The sequence below is a fragment of the Marmota monax genome, unplaced genomic scaffold, assembly GCF_021218885.2.
Source record: "Marmota monax isolate L192 unplaced genomic scaffold, Marmota_monax_Labrador192_F-V1.1 WCK01_AAM20220418_F8-fsc00020, whole genome shotgun sequence".
Classification (NCBI taxonomy): domain Eukaryota; kingdom Metazoa; phylum Chordata; class Mammalia; order Rodentia; family Sciuridae; genus Marmota; species Marmota monax.
In genome coordinates this window covers 20,433,092-20,452,189 of record NW_026692912.1, presented here as the reverse complement: position 1 = coordinate 20,452,189, position 19,098 = coordinate 20,433,092, and the positions used below count along the sequence as shown (strand labels likewise).

General features: G+C 54.1%; 1 protein-coding gene across 1 annotated transcript in view; it reads left to right on the top strand.

The window, feature by feature from the left end:
• The window catches only part of Eng (endoglin), a 31,720-nt gene that overhangs the window by 11,745 nt on the left and 877 nt on the right, over positions 1-19,098 (top strand). Inside the window, exons 3-15 of the mRNA XM_046451281.2 lie at positions 6,381-6,521; positions 8,744-8,909; positions 9,404-9,448; positions 9,613-9,778; positions 9,998-10,124; positions 10,514-10,688; positions 11,468-11,610; positions 15,427-15,564; positions 15,757-15,795; positions 16,193-16,309; positions 16,631-16,882; positions 17,762-17,816; positions 18,938-19,039. Coding sequence (XP_046307237.1) covers positions 6,381-6,521; positions 8,744-8,909; positions 9,404-9,448; positions 9,613-9,778; positions 9,998-10,124; positions 10,514-10,688; positions 11,468-11,610; positions 15,427-15,564; positions 15,757-15,795; positions 16,193-16,309; positions 16,631-16,882; positions 17,762-17,816; positions 18,938-19,039 — 1,666 coding nt within the window. The remainder of the gene's footprint in view (positions 1-6,380; positions 6,522-8,743; positions 8,910-9,403; positions 9,449-9,612; positions 9,779-9,997; positions 10,125-10,513; positions 10,689-11,467; positions 11,611-15,426; positions 15,565-15,756; positions 15,796-16,192; positions 16,310-16,630; positions 16,883-17,761; positions 17,817-18,937; positions 19,040-19,098) is intronic.

The window sequence follows — 19,098 nt, the reverse complement described above, 5'->3', positions numbered from 1 at the left end:
CTGAACATGAAGAGAGGGGCATTAGGGAAAAGGCTTTCAGAGGCTTGGCACTTGGTGGGGTCAAGACCCTGAGGCCAGAGACATAGGCTGGTGGCTCTGTGGGGTGGGACTGGCTCAACAGCCAGCCAGATCCCTCCTGACCTATTACCGCCTTCGTCAATCCTGGCACAGAAAGCGGCTTTCCCGACCATCTCTGCGTGGCCTCAAAACCCTCAGACTTCCTGTGGGTGGGTGGCCCTCGTCTGAGCAAGGGCCGCGGAGAGCCCCAGGCATCGCGAGGCCCAGAGTGTGTGTGTGTGTGCGCGTGTGTGTGCGTGTGCGTTGGGGTGGTCTGCAGATGCACCAGGGGGCTGCTGGGCAGGGGCTTTATCTGCTTGGTCCCTGAAGGGCAGGCCGGAGCCTGGATTCCGGGAGGGGGCCGGGATCACATCCTGACCCGGGAGACAGGAAGCCGGCCTGGTGTCTCAGCAATTCCCGTCAGACCCGCTGCGCTGATCTGCCGTCTTCCTCACTGAGCCCCAGCAGCCAGGCCGGGGCAGAGCCGGGTCGGCCGCTGATTCACCCCACTCCCGGCAAACGGGGCGGGCGAGTCAAAGACACCCCACCCACGCCTAGGCAGAGGAGGGCCAGGACTGGGAACTGACTCAGCCTGGCCAGAGGGGCAGGCAGGGCCATTCCGGCAGAGAAGGTGATCCAGTAGGGACCCCAGGCTCCCCAGATCATCCTGGGAAGGGGCTGTGGAAGGTAGTGCAGCCCCCAGGCCTGGACAAGGGGCCCCCACCCTGGGCCCCAGAATGAGGGACCTCTCGATGGCCATCTTCCAGTTGATCCCTCCTCCAGGGTAGGGGGACTGTGTGGACAAAGGGGTGTGCCCACCTGAACCTCACCCTCCTCTCTAGCTTCTGCTGTGGATATGAGGGTCCCTGAATTCCGTACCCAATGACACAGCCCTTATCCCAGGACTGCATGGTTTTTTTTCTGGCCGGGGGTACTGGGGGTTGAACTCAGGTGCTCCACCACCGAGCCACATCCCCAGCCCTTTTTGTTTTTTAATTTTGAGACAGGGTCTTGCTAAGTTGCTGAGGCTGGCCTTGAACTTGCAATCCTCCCATCTCAGCCTCCTGAGTTGCTGGGATTATGGGCATGGCCTTCACATCTGGTGTGGCTCTTTCTTGTCCTTTTTCTGGGAGGGGCAGCTTCTCTAGGCCTGAAGGGGGGTGGTGTTGGCTATTTGGGGGTAGGATGGCAGAGTTTGGGCATATGGGGGGCTGTTCACATATGGACACCTGAGGTCCTTGCTGTGCTGTCAGAAGGAGGCTGCAGAGACAGGAGCGGGGCTGGGGCCGGCAGCTGCCATCATATTCTTGTTCCAGGATTTTCAAATGTGAGAGGCGGGCTTGACCCAGGGGCCTGGGTGGGCAGGGGTCAGATGTGCTGGGCAGGGACTGGGCTTGTCTCTCACAGTGTCCCCGGTGGCCAGTTCCAAGTCAGCCTGGGGTTAGATATCTGCTGGATGATGTGTGGATAATGGAAGGGAGGGAGGGAGGGAGGAAAGAAAGGAGGAGGAGGAGATATCTGAGCATAAGCCTCTGTCATCTGCCACTTGAGTGCCTGGGTCATTGTTTGGTTGTTCAGGGGTTAACTTTGTTCTCTGCTGTACCATCTCCCATCCCCATTGGGGGGAGCAGAAGCCCCCTAGCCGGCCTCTCTGGCAGGAAAGAGAGTCAGGGGAGGCAAGGAGAGCCCCAGCTGACCCCCAGAAGGGCTGGAGGGAGCAGAGGCCCCACTGTGGGGGTGGGGAGAACATATCTCTCCAGGGATTCTGGAAGCCCCCTCTGTGGCCACCTGGCTGGAGACCAGGACTCCCAAATACTAAGCGCTGAGGGACCCCCAGGAGGCCGGCGGGAATGCAGGAGACACCCAGTTCCTGAATAGCACTGAGCCTGACTCCCCCGGGCAGATGGGAGCAGACACCTCCCTGTGGCTCGTCACACTCCCTGTGGCGTCCCACTACCTGCTGCCCAGGTCTGACATCCAAAGCTGTGGCACTGCCCTGGGTGAGTGCCCATGTGCTGCCATCCCTCGGTGTCCCTGGGGGGATGGGTTCCAGGATCCCCTCGGATGATACCAGAATCCAGAGACGCTCAGGCCCTGTGTGGAGTGGTGTGGTCTTGCACATACCTGAGCAATGATCTGCTCCTCTTTAAAGTGTCTCCAGATTATTATAAAACCTGCCACAATGCCAGGGACACACAGATAGCGACAGAAGGAAAAGCCCTGCCAGGCACACGACACACGCCTGTCATCCCAGCGTCTCGGGAGGCTGAGGAAGGAGGATCACAATTTCAAAGCCAGCCTCAGCACCTTAGCGAGACCCTGTCTCAAAATGAAAAAATAAAAAGACTGGGGATGTGGCTCGGTGGCAAAGCACCCCCTCTCGTACCAAAAAAAGAAAAAAAAAGGGAGAGAGAGAGAGTGAGAGAAAGAAAGCGAGAAAGCTCATAAATGTCCAGCACAGACACGATTTAAATTATATATACATACATACATATTTTGGAGCTGTTTGGTGGCACACTCCTGGAAGTCCTAGCTAGGCAGAAAGATCACTTGAGCCCAGGAGTTCAGGGCCAGTCTGGGGAAATAGGAAGACCCTGTCTCCTTAAAAAAAAAAAAAATTATCTGTGGTTGTTCAAATTTGCGGATGCAAGACCCACATCCACAGAGGGCCAGCCATGCCTAGCTGGACACTGGACAGCCCACTCTGAGGCAGAGTCACACAGCATCCTTGTGAGTCTGTGAGGGGGACGTATTGTCAGCCCATTTTCCATATCATGAAACTGAGGCCCAGGAGGACTGTCCAGGGTCACAGGCTAATGACTGAGTACACATATTTGAATTCGGGTCTGTCTGGCTCTGACCCCTTTCCCTGGCCACCCTTCCTGTATGCACTGTCTGAGTCTGCTGGGTGGACGGAGGGACGGCTGGCTCCAATGTGACCGCCTCCGGCTGGCCCTGAGGGTGGGAGCTGTGGGCAGCCCCGAGACTCCACTCCTAGAAGAATTGCTGGAAGCGGCTTTCTATAAGTGGCTACTAGCGCTCAGGGCCTCCTCTCTGAAATCCCCCGTCCCACCTCCAACCGCTGGCCCCACAATGGCATCTGTGGGCACAAAAATAGCAACTCACCTCCCGCCCACAAGTTCAGGGAAGGGTCGGGCAGGCCCAGCCTGCAGGGCTGGGGGCAAGGGGCTGGCTGGCCTGTTCGCCATGCCTGGGCCCTGAATTCCCCAGGATCTCACCTAGAAGACTGGGAGCCTGGGGCAGGGGCAGGCAGGCCCCTCTCTTTGCCTCTGGGGGCAGAGAGAAGGGAAGTCGGGTGGGTGCGAGTGGCTGCCGGTGAGTCAGGCTTTGGGGATGGAAATGTTTGCTATGGAAACCCGACTGGGTCTTCTGGTAACCAGTTGGCCCTCAGCGAGGCCTGGGAGCTCTGGGACCCCAGGAGCCCCATTTTCCAGCCTCCCCCAGTATCCAAACCACTCATGTGTGATCCTGGCAGGAGACTGTCCCCCAGCTTTTGGCCTCAGCCTCCCTGTCCCCCAACTGAACAGGAAAGTCTTGGTGACAAGGCAGTGGTGGGTTTGGCTTAGGAGCCCTGGGAGAAGAACTGAGTATGTGACAAATGTCACAAAGTTCTAGCCTCCTAGCCTTCTGACCCCAGCTGACCGGGCCCTGACCTCCATCTCCCTTTCTTCACTTCCTTTCAGCAGAGCCCCGCCTGGTTCTGCTTTCCAGCCATATTCCCATTTCACAGGCAAGGAAACTGAGGCACGGAGGCACCGGCGGTGTCGCGGTAGCAGCTGGTCCCATCACACAGGGTTCTTTCCTCCAAGAAGAGCCTGGCTCCCACAGCTGGCGGGTGTCCACCAAGGGTCAGAGGACGGCTTTCCCCTTCCACTGGTGTTCCCTGGCTGCAATCTGCCAAGTCATGGGGCCCGTCTCTCCGCCATATGTACCCCTTGAAGTTCTCCTCTCAGGGTGGGGACAAACAAGTGTCACTGAGGTGCAGTTGAGAGAAGGGCACGGTCCAGGCCCAGGCTGACGGGCCCTGGGTTCGGCTTTGCCTGCATTTGCCTCTGCAGCTTCCTCCTGGAGCCTCTATTTCCCCATCTGTAAGATGGGAGGACACCTGTTCCTGCTTTGATCAGAAGCACCTGCCACGGTGCTCAGCGCAGGGGCAGACCGGGCGGGGTCGAACCCGGTGAAATCACTGGCACTCAGTTGTTTTTCGTAACAACTTTATTGAGGTAAAATTCACCCATTCAGAGAAGAACCTGAGTGGTTTGTGGATAGGCACAGTTGTGTGCCCATAGTTGATGGTTTCACAGGACATAGGACAGAGCATCAGGCCTGGTCTCCACACCAGCGAGGTGGCTTGCACTTTCCTTTGGTCAGGTCTAAGTAGTGATCACAGCCCTGGAGCCAAAGGCTGGTTCTGACAGTTAGATATTTCGCATTTCATAAAAAATGGCCTTAAATCCAGCAATTAGTTATTAAAGTGTTTAGAATGCATAATATTTTAAACAACTGATGAAACAGATGCTTTGAAACGACGTTATAAACCCATTAGAAAATGTGATGCGAACCGATGCACACATAAACGTGAAGCCTCTTCTCCTTCTACTGTAAACCAGTGTGAGAATCACTATTGAAGAATAATTGCCTAAAGAGCCCTCCAAAGGGACAGAGCTGATTTGTGGAACACTGAAAATGAAGTCACAGTATTTGCTCTCTTTTTTATTTGTTTTAAAGAGTGAACTTGAACACAAAGAGTGATTACAGTGTTATTACTGAGTAGCGGAAATGTTTCTGAGCAGATTTTTCCAGGGTCTGACCCGCTGTCTCTGGCTCGGTGGCGTCAGCTGGGGAAACGCAATCTGATGTGAATCCCCACGCTTTCCACGGTGTCTCCATCTTGAAATCGCTTGTCCCTTCTGACGGGGGGAGGAGACTTTTGGGGTCAGCTCTTGGCCACAAGCTTTTGTCTGAGAGCTGCTGGCTCTGGAAGCACAGGAAAGCGTCTGTCTTTGTCCTGGAGAGTCATGGGGCTCTGGGGTCCTGAGCTGTCTCTTCATTCTTGCTCCTCAGCCATTCACACCCTGCCTGCTCAGAAAGCGACGGGCAGAGCGGAGGTCACTCTCCACAGAAGTTATGCCCTGTGGATCACTGTCATCTTTTACTTCTTGGTCATAAGATGTAGAAAAATATGGCAGGAGTTCAGAGCAGAGGCCTGCCTGGGTCCGAATCCCAGCCCCAGCTTATTTGCTGTGCAATCATGGGCAAATGACTGCGCCTCTGGGCCTCAGTTTCCTCATCTGCAATTGAGAATAATAAAGGGTTGTTTCATTAATTAAATGAGTTAATGGAAAATACTTAGAATAGTCCTGGCACATAGAAAGCCATGTGTAAGTGTGGATATTACTGTTGCTGTCATGAAAACATAATTACATCAATTTAAAAACATCTTTTGTTTTTTGCTCTTGTAGCTGGGGATCAAACCCAGGGCCTCACACATGCTAAGCAAGCACTGTACCATTGAGCCACACCTCCAGCCCCCCATCAGTTAAAATTTTTCTGCAGGCTGGGGGTGTAGCTCAGCGGTAACATACACGAGGCCCTGGGTTCTATCCCCAGCAGAAAAAAGAAAAAAGAAAAAAACACCAAAAAATGCAGTCAGAAATAAAATGAATTCCACTTCACATTTTTATATTAAAATAATGGTATTATAGAGACTGGCATCTTAGCACTTTAAAATAGTGAGACAAGAGGAATACTGCAAACTAAAAGGGGAATTCGAAACATATTGGGTTCTGGAGTGTCCCCCGAGTGGAGGGTGGGTCTCCCACCCACTGGTTGCGGTTCCTTGGCTGTGATCTGCATGCGAAGCACATGCTCTACACTGAGCTGCACCTCCAGCTCTTAGGGGAGCAACTGCGAATGTCTCCTGTGGGCTGAAAGCAGAATCTCTGCACCAGGGTCAACCATAGAGGGAGAGGGGACAATGGGGGAGCAGTCACTAACTATACACACAGGACTCACAGGCCAGGACACAGCAGGTAATCAATGGAAGTGATAAATCTTGATTAACTATTGAGAAGTTTGGGCTCATCCCAATTTTTTTCTCTCCTTTGGGATTTGCTGGGACTAATTTCATTCATTCATTTGATATATTTTCTGGCACATCCTGGGGGGCTTGACTCTACTCGCAGGTAACCAAGAGAAACCAAACTGAGTGGGGGGAGTGGAGTGGAAGCTTTCCCTGCTTAGCTGAGTGGCCCCAGCTGTGCAAGTCTGACTGGTCTGTGTGTCTCCCTGTCCCCTCCCAGGAGTTGGCAAAGTTGGAGCTGACCCTCCAGGCATCCAAGCAAAATGGCACCCGGCATCGGGAAGTGCTTCTGGTTCTCGTGGCGAACAAGAGCGTCTTGCTGCAGCTCCAGGCTCTGGGAATCCCACTCCACTTGGCCTACGTGAGTGCATCACCCCCAAACCCAGGCCAAGGCCCTGGCCAGGGTCTCCTGCCTCTACAGCCTTGTTTGACTCACCAGGGCCCTGCCAGGTGACTGATGGGCCCTGACAAAGAGACACCAGAGGGTGGCAAGACCTGAGATCAAAGAACCCAGACCAAGAGTGGGAGTCAGGCTGATGTACAACCTGGCCAGCGGGGGTCCTCAGCGTGCCCATCTGTTCAGTGGAACAGTTCGGCCCAATGATATCTCATCAAATAACATTTTCATTGTCTTTGATAAAGTTAGAAGATATTTGAAAATGTTTAAGTACAGAGGAAAAGGGTCATGAGGAAACCTAACAATGTGTTAACAGTGGTTAGGAAAGGGACATGGGATCAGGAGAGACTCTGATTTTGTTCTTTATACTTTGCCGAATTTGGGAGAGTTGCCCTCATTGACAGGGCTCACGTTGGAGGAAAAAAAAAAATATGTTTTAAAAGCTCAACTCTTAAGTGTTAGACACATCCACGAAGAGAAAGGACCCACAGGCTTTGTCCCACTGCAGGGAGCCTGCGGCCGGTCAGCAGGGCCTCCTACACAGGGAGGGCCCTGGGAAGTGGCCCCAGATGTGAGCAGCTCTTCTTGCAGATGACAAAGCAGAGGAGAGAGCAGAGCAGGCCAGGAGGCACAGAAAGAAACAGACACTGACGGGCGGCCAGCGGGGCGGGGGAGGGGACACCAGAGAGACTGGGGGGGGGGGCAGGACTGCAGGCAGAGGGCAGAAGTCGGAGATGGGCGGGCGGGCGGGTGGAGGGGGGAAAATCTGGATGCAGCGAAGCCAGCATGGAAGGCCCCTGGCGGGAGGGAGAAAGTCACGGCCAGCTCCCAGGGCCCAGGGCCAGGGCGGTGGGCAGGGAAGAGCTGGGCCACCCCAAGAGAGCCCGGAGGGAAACCGAGGCCAGTCGGGGCAGGACTTGCCGTGGCTCCTCCCCCTCCCTCTCCCGCTCTTCTGGGGTGGAGGCTGCGCATGCAGGACCATGGTCGCAGCCTCGGGCTCAGCCTCAGCAGCGCCTTCCTCCTGGGGCTGAGTCCACCTGCGAGCCCGGGAGCCGTCCCGGGAGCTGGGCGGGCCTGAGTGTCAGACCTGGCGCCAGGCGACTGACACTGACAACACTGAGCCCTGGGTTCCCTGCTGTAGACCCATTTTACTGACGACCTTAGCCAGCCCCCATTTTTAAACCACCATCCAGTCCCAGTCTTTCCCACCAAGGGACCTGTGGTCCTCACCAATGGATCACTTTGCCCCCTAGTTAATTTCTGCAGAGAGGGTTGTGGGTTCTATTCTAGAGGGATCATTCTATGGTGTCTTACCTACTGTCACTGACAGGCAGTGCTCCTTAATATCTAACTTGAAGCCCTGCTGCTGCTGCTGCTGCTGCTGCTTCAGCTCAAGGCCTTGGCCTTGGAGATGGAATACAAAGGAACTCTGAACCAGTGGCCCCAACAGCTTCCTCTGAATCCCCCCTAGTTTCCTTGCCCAGCCCACCAGCTCCTCCCCCAGGGCACTGGCAGGAAGATGGGGAGGTGTGGGAGCTTCCTAGATTCCCAGTCCTTCCAACCAGGGGACCCATCTCGCTCCTCTGTTCCTTATTAAATGACATCCTCTGGCTTCTTTTGCTTCCAATGACTTGATGCATATCTAGTTTCCAAATGATGAGGTCCCCCAAAGCAGGACCACCCTGTCTCCTTCATTTTTCATTTCTTCATCTATTCCTGTTCTCCCTTCCTTCCTGCCTTCCCGTGTTCAGGGAGCCGGGTGGCAGGGTGAAGCTGGTATGGCAGGTCCCCCGATGCTGAGCCCCGAGTCCAGCACCAACTCAGACAAATATTTCTTGGTGCCTCCTGCATGTGGAGCCCTGTGCAGGGATGGGCCAGAGTGTAGAGGAGGACAGAAGGTAGCCAGATGTCATTTCATGTGGGTTCAATGGGTAGAACCCCAGCGGGGCCATGTTTGGACAGGTGGATGAAGAAGGATATGTGTCCTTACAGCCCCCAGGTGTGGAAGACAGACAGAGCAGATTGGCAGGGGTGGGGGAGCCCTTGGGGGCTCTGGGATGACTGCAGATCCACCAGCTTCCACACTTTCAGCCCTGGACTCTTCTCAACCAAAGGGCAGACTCCCCATATTATTCCCTAACTTCCTGCACAGGACAGAAAGGACTGAGCACTCTCTGTCTCCCCAGAACCCCAAACTGGTCTTCTGCCAAGAGCCCTGGGGAGCCAACCACACAGAGCTGCCATCCTTTACCGCCAAGAGCCAGATCCTTGACTGGGCGGCTACAAAGGGCCCCATCACCTCAGCTGCGGCGCTGGAGGACCCCAGCAGTGTCCTGCTGCGGCTGGGCCAAGGTCAGCTTCCCCTGCAGCCACTCTGGGCTCCGTCCAGCTCTGGAGGAATCTGAGCACCTCTGATCCATTCCTCAGACTAAGGCGCTAAAGATCCCAAGTGGGATATGATTTGCCCTGGGCCACACACAGCAAGGAAGGGGACAGCGATTCCTCCTTCAGCAAGTATCAGACTGAACTATGTGAAATGACAGGTTTTCCTTTTTTTTTTTAAAGCCCCCAATCCCCCAGCACTGTCACGTTGTTCATTGTGCATCTACTGTGTGCCAAGTTTGCTAGGCACCCGGATGCTCTGTGGAGACAGACTCCCCTCTCCTGGAGCTGCCACTCTGATGAGGGAGATGATGATAAACATGTAAAGAGATAAATTCTATGATATTAGGTTTTGGTAGGAGCTATAGGAAAGACGAGAGAGGAAGGATGCACGGGGTGGAGGCCAGGCTGTATCTCCAACCCGGGCCATGGACTCATTCCTTGTATTAACCCTGTATTGACAGATGAAGAAACAGAGGCCCGGGGACTTGCACAGGGTGGCTCAGAAGGTAAGTGGTGGCGTCGCGGTTTGGACCTGGGTCCTCCCAGGCCCCACCCTTGAGGCTCCATGCTGCCGGCCCATCTCTGCCTTTGGCGCTGGGTGAAGATGGAGCCCTGTGTAGTCAGGAGCCAGGTTGCCCCCGAGGGGACTGAGGTGCGTTTGTCTCTGCAGCCCTGAAGTCACCATCCTTCTGTTTGCTGGAAGCCGGCCGGGACATGGGCCGCACCCTCGAATGGCAGCCGCGGGCCCCGGCTCTGGTCCGGGGCTGCCGCCTGGAGGGCGTGGCCGGCCACAAGGAGGCGCACATCGTGCGGGTGCTGCCGGGTGCTGGAGCCGGGTAAGGGTGCCCGCCCCGCTCCAGGCCCGCCCAGGCGCCCCTCGTGGGGCCCAGAGCCTACCCGACCCACCCAGTCCCATGTCCATGTCCCCCCCCCCGGGCCAGGGAAGAGCGCAGCCGCTGCCCCCTGGACGCCAAGGCCCAGTCCCAGCCCGCGGTCGCCGTCAGACCCCGCGTTCCCCGTGTTCCACCCGCGCTGACCTGTCAGTCTCGCCGCAGGCCCCGGACCGTGACAGTGAAGGTGGAACTGAGCTGCACCTCCAGGGATCCCGACGCCATCCTCATCCTGCAGGGCCCACCCGACGTGTCCTGGCTCATCGACGCCAACCACAACATGCAGATCTGGGTAAGTCTCACCCGCCTTCTCGCCTCTGCCTTCAGGCCGCCTGCAGGCACCGCACCCCACGCTGGGCTTCAGGCAGATGGTTCTGCTCCCAGGGCTCTGCCTGTGTCCACCACCTGTCCTTCCTTCAGATCTTCACCCAGAGGTCACCTCCTCCTGGCAGCCCCCTAACCCGGAGCACAGGGTCCAGGGCTTCTGGGAGAGGTGAACCCTGAGCTGAGTTCAAGGACAATGGAGACAGTAGTCAGGGGAAGGTGGCCAGGCAGAGCAACAGGGGAGCCAGGAAGAGCAGGACGGAGGCCTGGCATCACCCTGCCTAGCCTGCGGGTCCCTGGCCCGCCACCGGCCCGACTGCACCCTGACTCCCCGCTCTGCTCTCTCCTGGCCTGTAGACCACTGGCGAGTACTCCTTCAAGATCTTTCCAGAGAAGAACATCCGTGGCTTTGTGCTCCCAGATACACTCCAAGGCCTGCTGGGAGAGGCCCGGACACTCAACGCCAGCATCGTGGCCTCCTTCGTGGAGCTCCCTCTGGCCAGCGCTGTCTCGCTGAGGGACCCCAGCTGTGGTGAGCCAGCCCCCTCTCCTGCCCCTCTCCCCTGCCGGCCTTGGGTCACTTGCCACGGCGTCCTGGAAGTTTGGCCAAGTTGCACCGACCTCTCTGGGCCTCATTGTCCTCATCTGCAGCATGGGGACAATGAATAGCTGGCCTCCCGAGAGCATAGTGCCAGTGCATCGTGAGTGGTCGGTTGCCGGATTTCTGTTCTCACGACTCAAAGGCTCAGGGGTCACTCCAGGGGAACTGGGCTGACTGGGCTGCGCAAAATAACTGCACAAGAGACACAAAGACCTTTTTCTTAGGGGTCACTGTGACAGCTCCTCTGACCTTAAGGGTCCACAGGAAGAGAGAGAGCTCGAGAGCATGTGCTGACCCCTTTTATTGAGGAGAAGCTATTCAAATGAGGCAAGGGGTCAGGTTTCAGGGGGCTGAGTCTATCTTCAGGATGTCCACTGTCAGCAGGTGACTGACACCTGGGTAGGCCACACCCAAGGGCACAGTAAGAGGAGGGGACACACACAAGGCACTTCCATGGAAGGTTCTATCCCAAACAGGGCAAGGGGTTATATTACAAAGGAACAGGTGAGCATAGCTCCACCCATGGGGCTGTAGGAAGGCACACCCATCCACAAAGACACAGTCAGGTGAACCCTAGAAGAGCAGGGCTGTCTAGCAGCATGGGTGCCTGACACCACAGAGCCCAGCGGGGGAGTTAACTCAGTCACTTGCAAGGTTGGTTTCCCCCAGTCGGTGACTGCCTGCTTTGCCCACCACCTACTGCCCCCCAGGCGGTGGACTACAGACCTCACCTGCACCGGTCCCAACCACCCCTCCCAAGGAGAGCTGCAGCCCAGAGCTACTCATGTCCCTGATCCAGCCCAAGTGCGCCCATGACGTCATGACTCTGATACTGAAGAAAGATCTGGTGGAGGTAAGAGAATCCAGCCCGCCCGCCCTCTAACAGCTAGTTCCTCCCTGGCCTCAGAATCTTGGGGCCCCACCCAGGCAGGGGGGGACAAGTCACCTCTCTCTACAAGCCTGTATTCCCACTTTAAAATGTGATTGGTAATGGTACCTACCTCATGGCGAGAATTCAGTGAGGCCAAACTGAAACAGTCAGGAGTGGCACAGAGAGCTCAGCAAATAACACCAGGGGGTCATTAATCCCACAGTTGGCTGAGCTGGGAGGTCACTTAACATAATAACACTTAGCAGGCACAATGTGGTCTCTGCCATACTGACAAAGGAATATTTACAATAAAAATAATGCATGTGCCAGGTGCAGTGGCCACACCTGTAATCCCAGCAGCTCTGGAAGCTGAGGCAGAAGGGTCGTGAGTTCAAAGCCAGCCTCAGCTAAATTTTGAGGCCCTAAGCAACTCAGTGAGACCCTAAATAAAATACAAAAAAGGGCTGGGGAATGTGGCTCAACGGTTCAGTGCCCCTGAGTTCAATTGCTGATACAAAATAATAATAATAATAATAATAATAATAATAATAACAATAATAATGCACATGGCTCAGTGGTAGAGTGCTTGCCAGGATACATGAGGCCCTAGGTTCAATCCCCCAAACAAAAGCAAAACAAAAAAAGCTTTAAAACTGAACAAGGGGCTGGGGATATAGCTCAGTTGGTAGAGTGCTTGCCTTGCATGCACAAGGCCCTGTCTTCAATCCCCAGCACCACACAAACAAACAAAAAAATAAACAAAACTTAGAAAAGAAGAAAATCTTGATCTTATCTCCTAAAGACAGTGACTGTTGACATTTCGGTTGGGTTGCTGTCTGGTGTGATTTCTCTGTGTTTCTTTCATGAGTGTAATCATAATCGATACTTTTTTCTCCTATTCACTTAACCTACTTTTGAAACTTTGACACCTGTGCCTAATCATATTATTACCAAGCATATATTATTTTATTATATGGACATGCCATAATGAATTCCTCCTCCTTTGTTAAACATTTGTTTCCAATTCTATATTATAAATATGCAGAAAATGTCATTTTGCATAGAACTTCTCTTTTTTCTTTTGTTTAGGTACCAGGGATTGAACCCAGGGGTGCCTACCACTGGGCTACATCCCCGGCTCTTTTTAACTTTTTAAATTTGAGACAGGGTCTCACTAAGTTGCTCAGCTGACCTCAAACTTGTAATCCTCCTGACTCAGCCTCCCAAGATGCTAGGATTACAGGCCTGCACCACAGTGCCTTGTTTATTGTTTTTTGTTTTTTAAGGATAGATTTCCACATGGGTGGGATTTCTGGATCAAAGTCTATGAAGTGTTTTTTTTTTTGTTTTGTTTTGGTTTTTTTTAGTTGTATATGGACTCAATGCCTTTATTTGTTTTTATATGGTGCTGGGATGGAACCCAGTGCCTCACACTTGTAAAAAAAAAAATCACAATGTATTCATCAAGGAAAGAGAAAGAGAGAGAGAGAGAGTTAGTTAAAATACCTGAGAGACTCCCCACCCCACCACAGCCTACCACGTAACTCAAGCTTTACCCTCCTGAGTTAGATGCTGAATTTTGTATTCCCCCAAATTTGTATGTTGAACCTCTGGTATTAGGAAGTGGCACCTTTGGAGGTTATTAGGTCATGAGGATGGTAACTTCATGAATGGAATTAGTGCCCTTATAAAAGGGACCCCACGAAGCTCTCCCACTCTCTTTCTGTTTCCTTGATGAATACATTGTGATTTTTTTTTTTTTACAAACTTACCCCATTGCCGCAGTCTGGCTGTGGCTCTCAACAAGGCAAGTGCTCTATCACTGAGCTACGGCCCCAGCCCAAAATCTATGAAGTTTTGATACATGTTGCCAACTGGCTTTGCCAAAGAGGTTTTGAATTTTCACTGCTGGTTTATGAGAGTACTTTGACCACATCTCTCTCTCTCTAGACTGTAGTTAAAAACAAAAACAAAGAAGACCTTTGCCAGTGTGGGAGGTGGAACATGGTGTTCCATCTCTTTTTTAATTTATAATTCTTTGGTTAGAAGTGAGAGGGGGCGTAGCTCTGTCTCTTTATTTCTGGGTACTGGCGTTTGAACCCAGGGGCACTTTACCACTGAGTCACATCCTCAGTCCTTTTTATTTTTTATTTTGAGACAGGGTCTCACTAAGTTGCTGAGGATCTTGTTAAATTGCCCAGGCTGCCTTGAACTTGATCTTCCTTCCATCAGGCTCCCTAGTCACTGGGATCTCGGGCATACAGCCCTGAGCCCAGATGTCTCCACCCTTTCTTCTGATTTGTAAATATTCTTTATATTTTGGCTAGTGGGACTTTTTATTCTGTTTTGCTTTCAATACTAGGGATGGAACTCGGGGTCTGATGTACTCAGCACGCGCTCCACCACTCAGCTACACCCCCAGCCCCCATTGCAGTGCTATTTAACTTTTTGGACATTTTTTAAAAATTGGGCAGGGACAGTGGCACACACCTGTAATCCTAGCCACTTAGGAGGCTGAGGTAGGAGGATCTCAAGTTCAAGATGAGTCTGGACAACTTAATGAGACCCTGTCTCAAAATAAAATCAAAAGCTGGGGATATAGCTCAGTGGTAGAGCATGAGTTAGTTAGAATGCACGAGCCCTTAGTTTCAATCCCTAATCTCTCTCTCTCTCTCTCTCTCTCTCACATACACACACACACACACACATACACACACACACACAAATATGCACATTTTCTTTAAGGCCATAGAAGTGAAACACCTGTGGAAGGGTCTAAACAGATTCATCCTAAACCCAGAGCCCACTGCCTTCTCATTGACTTGGGAATGTGGCCCATGAAGGTTTGATTTCAGGCCCATGTGATGCTGGAACTTCCCTGAGAGCCATCTCACCTGGAAGGCTAAGGTGGCCCCAGGGAGCTGGGACTCAGAAGCAATCAGAGGCAGTCCTTGAGGAGTGGATGTAGGTTTGTGGGTTAGCTGGACTCAGCTGCCCACTCAACTCTGAGACTCTGAGAATCTCTGATCCTACGAGGGTGACAGAAATTCTAGGGTTTGATACTTCCTAGATGGGTTGGCAAACTCTGGCCTGTTGACTGTGTAAACAAGGTTTTATTGCTGGGGATGTGGCTCAAGCGGTAGCACGCATGCAGCGTGCGGCCTGGGTTCGATCCTCAGCACCACATACAAACAAAGATGTTGTGTCCGCCGAAAACTAAAAAAATAAATAAATAAATATTTTTTTTAAAAAAACAAGGTTTTATTGGAACACAGACACAGTCATTTACAGCTACTTTCAGGCTATGATAACAAAGCTGGGTGATTAAAAAAAAGCTGGGCGATTACGACAAAGACCAAATGGCCCCCCCTGAGATATTTACTGTCAGGTCCTTTATAGGAAAAGTTTGCACACCCCAGATCTGAAGGTGCATTCTGCCGCTAGGGTCTGCATGCCCCGGGGTGTGAGCGATGATTATATGTGGACCTCTAATGAACGGTTTTAGTTTTAACAGTTCTTTATTTTAATACTTACATTAAAAGAAGAATATTAATGAAGGAAATCAGACTCTTGAAGTCACAGATATTATTGCTTCGTACAAGGTGGAGTCCAAAAATAAAGAAGTTCAAGAAAAGTTTTGTCTTAAATGGTTCAGGATGATGAGGTCGCACAAAGGGGAGAGGAGCAGAGGGGCTGGGGTTTGGGACTGCTGAGCCATGAGCAGTCCTTGGTGCTGGGAGTAAGGGTCTGGCCCCAGGGAGCCTAGGCCTCCTAACAGTGCCACCCTCCCTGGCCCAGGCTCTCAGGTGCACCATCACAGGCCTGACCTTCTGGGACCCCAGCTGCAAGGCTGAGGACAGTGCTGACCAGCTCGTCTTGCGCAGCACCTACTCCAGCTGTGGCATGGAGGTGACCACACACGTGATCAGCAATGAGGTAGGGCTGGGCCAGAAAGGTGTCCCTGCAACTGTCCCCCAGTGCTCCAGGCTGAGGGGTGTTTGGGGGAGCAAGGTCTGGCACTCGGTGGCACAGGTGCGGTTTGGCCACCTGCATAAGATGGGTGTGTTGGGTGGGAGACCCTGTGGGGTCCTTTCTGGTTCTAAACAGCTCCTTGCTCTGTCTCTGCAGGTGGTGGTCAATTTCCTATCTGGCCAATCACCACTTCGGGTAAGATGGATGGTCACTATGCTGCCACCTGGTCGAGGGTCTGGTGCTGGGGCTGGGGCCATGATCTTGTCAACCCAGGTGTTTCCAGTGTGCCTCAGTCTCCCCTTCTCTACACGGGAGATGCTGTGTGGGTTATGCCGTCAGCCTCTCAGGTCGGAGGGTCCTAGCACGCCCTGGCTGTGTGACAGTGGGCAGATCATTCAACTTAAGGAGACCCTGTCTCAAAATAAAACATAAAAAGGGCTGGGGATGTGGCTCAGTGGTAGAGTGGCCCTGGGTTCAGTCCCCAGTATGAAAGAAGTTGGTTAAGGAGGCAACAAGAGGACTGCTGCCAGACCACCCCTCCTTCCTGGTGGTGCCACCCACCTGACCAAGTCTCCCTCCTGTGCTCCCACAGAAAAAGGTGCAGTGCATCAACACAGATGGCCTCTCCTTCCGGCTGGGCCTCTACCTCAGCCCACACTTCCTCCAGGCCTCCAGCACCATCGAGCTGGGGCAGCAGGGCTTTGTGCAGGTATTAGGTGGGCCCAGTTACTCCCCAAGTCCTCGGGATTCCTAGGACTTCCGTGCCTTTCTTTCCAACATTGCTACAGAAAAGACCAGAATTAAACTTCCAGAGGAGGGAGCTGGCCTGAGGGCTTGGGAGGGACAGATAGGGATGGTACTGTTCTCAGTCACTGATTAGATGTCACCCTTCTATTTGCTCCAGGCAGACCCTGTCTGTCCTACTGTGAGGATTCAGGGGTGGGAACTCTGCCTTCTGGCTATTTCCAAAGAACAGAGGTGGAGGGTCAAGAAGAGCTGCCCACACCCTTCCCCCCACCTCTCCATGCAGGTGGGCATGTCCCCATTGATCCCTGAGGTCGTGCTTCAGCTGGACAGCTGCCACCTAGACTTGGGGCCTGAGGCAGACACCGTGGAACTCATCCAGGGCCGGGCAGCCAAGGGCAGCTGTGTGAGCATGCTGTCCCCCAGCCCTGAGGGTGACCTACGCTTCAGCTTTCTCCTCCGTGTCTACATGGTGCCCACACCCACAGCTGGCACCCTCAGTTGCACTGTGGCCCTGCGTCCCAGGACCTGGTCCCAGGTGAGTGGAGCCTGGTCCAGGCCCGGCTTCAACAGTGGCTTCCAGCTCTGGCAGGGATGTGGCTGTCCAGGGGGATGTGGGACCAGCTGGTGAGGGGCAGAGCCAGAGTCATGCTTGTGGTCTGACAGCCGGGCTCTGGGGGCATTTGCTGCCACCTACAGCCTTCTGGTGGGATCGCTTTGTCTTGGGCAGAATCTGCAGCTCCAGCTTCCATCTATCCATTTTCCTTCTGTCCGCAGGTCCATTCATCAATAATCCCACTGTCCCACCCAGACTCCTGTCCTTCCCCCAGCAATCTACCCACCCATGTGGTATGATCACCAAAGTGATCCCAATGGACGGGGCCCTAGGAAAGGAGGACAGAAAATCCTCACTTTCTGCCTTTGCTGGTGCCAACGCTTCATGGTCCAGTGAATCTTTGCTCTCAGGCACTCAGTGCTGGACATGTTTTCAGGGTCACCCCAGCTCTTTACGTGGAAAGTTCCTCACTATCAAAAACTGCTCTGGTTGTATGAGGCTGGGGGGCCTTTGGGGCTGCACCTAAGTGGGCCTTTCCCTCTGGCCAGCAAGCCTGGGCCTCCGAGCTGCTCATTGCCTGGCTCATCGAGGTGTGTGCAAGGGTAATGGGCGCCCCACAGTGCCCACAGGCGTCAGGGGCTGCAGGGACTCATAGGAAAGTCCCTGGCAGGACTGTGGCTTGATGCCATCCCCCAGCAGATCCCCAGGCTCGCCTGCCAGCTCCCAGCTGGACAATAGTGGAGGCAGGACTCACAGTCAGGGCTTTAGGCTGGGCTGTGACAGCCAGGGGCGCAGAGCCAGGGAGAGAAGGACGCTGCCTCCCAAAGCTTGTGCCACACTTCTCTCTCCCCTCCCCCTCAGGAAGTCCACAAGACTGTCTCCATGCGCCTGAGCATCGTCAGCCCTGGCCCGCCTGGTGAGTGAGTTCCCCTGGGTCTCTCTGAGGTTTGCTTGGTTAGCTGAGTGGGAATCAGGGGACAGCTGAAGGATCTCAGGTGAGAAGCCCCAGAAAGGGGCAGAGTCCCCAGAGTCCCAGTGGCCGGAATAGCACACTGTAGGCTGCATCTTTTTTTTTTTTTTTTTTTTAAGATATGTATTTATTTATTTTTCGGTGGACACAACATCTTTGTTTGTATGTGGTGCTGAGGATCGAACCCGGGCCGCACGCATGCCAGGCGAGCGCGCTACCACTTGAGCCACATCCCCAGCCCCAGTAGGCTGCATCTTGATGGAGCCTCTGCTGTGACCACCCTGTGGAACAACACTGCAGGCCTCTGGCTCCTGCCCAGGGCTCTTCTCCACCCCCTTGGTCACTGGCTAACCTTGCGGAGGGGCAGGGCCTGCTGGATGGAACATGAGGCACTGTGAGGGGTACTGGCTTTCTTGCTTCCTTGAGGCCCCCAGTGTGGGAGACGCCTCTTCAGTCCAGTGCCCTCCAGTTTCTTCACTAGCTCCCCCAGAGGTGGCAGGCACCTGTCATCCAGGAAGGGTGGCCCCCCAACCCACAGCCAGGACCAAAAAAGCAGGGCAAATGCTCCCCTGCACAGATGGAAAATCAGAGGCTCGAGTGGAGGCTGCCTGGCCTGTGGTCACAGGAGACAGGAGGGTGGAAGGACTGAGGCTTGGGACAACTCCGGCAGAGCTGAAGTGCCCTGGGAGGTGCTCTGGCCTGTTCCTAGCTGGCATGTGGGCTCAGAGAGGGGCAGAGGCTGAAGAAAGGTCACTCTGTAGGGCTGGACAGGCTCTGGAGCCCGAGGCCCTTCTCATTCTTTGATGACTATACCATCCTTACTTCCCATTAATGCCTCTGCCAGGCTTCGGAGGCCGAGGCATGGCCCAGTAGGCCTGGCTGGCTGGGCCTTCTGGGTGGAGGGTCAGAGCTTAGTGCTGGGCACGGGTGTGGCCAGCCCATCTGCTAAATGAAGAGGTCAGGGTCAGTGGCTGAGCCAGAACTAGCACCCAAACCCCTGCTCCTGGCCCGCGCAATAGGGCGGGGTTGGGCTGACCACGTGGCTGACCACTGCTTTGGTCCTTCAGGCAAAGGCCTGGTCCTGTCCACCGTGCTGGGCATCACCTTTGGCGCCTTCCTCATTGGGGCCCTGCTCACCGCGGCGCTCTGGTACATCTACTCGCACACGCGTGAGTATCCCAGGCCCCCACAGGGAACACCCAGGGCCCCCACCACCACCTGGGGCAGC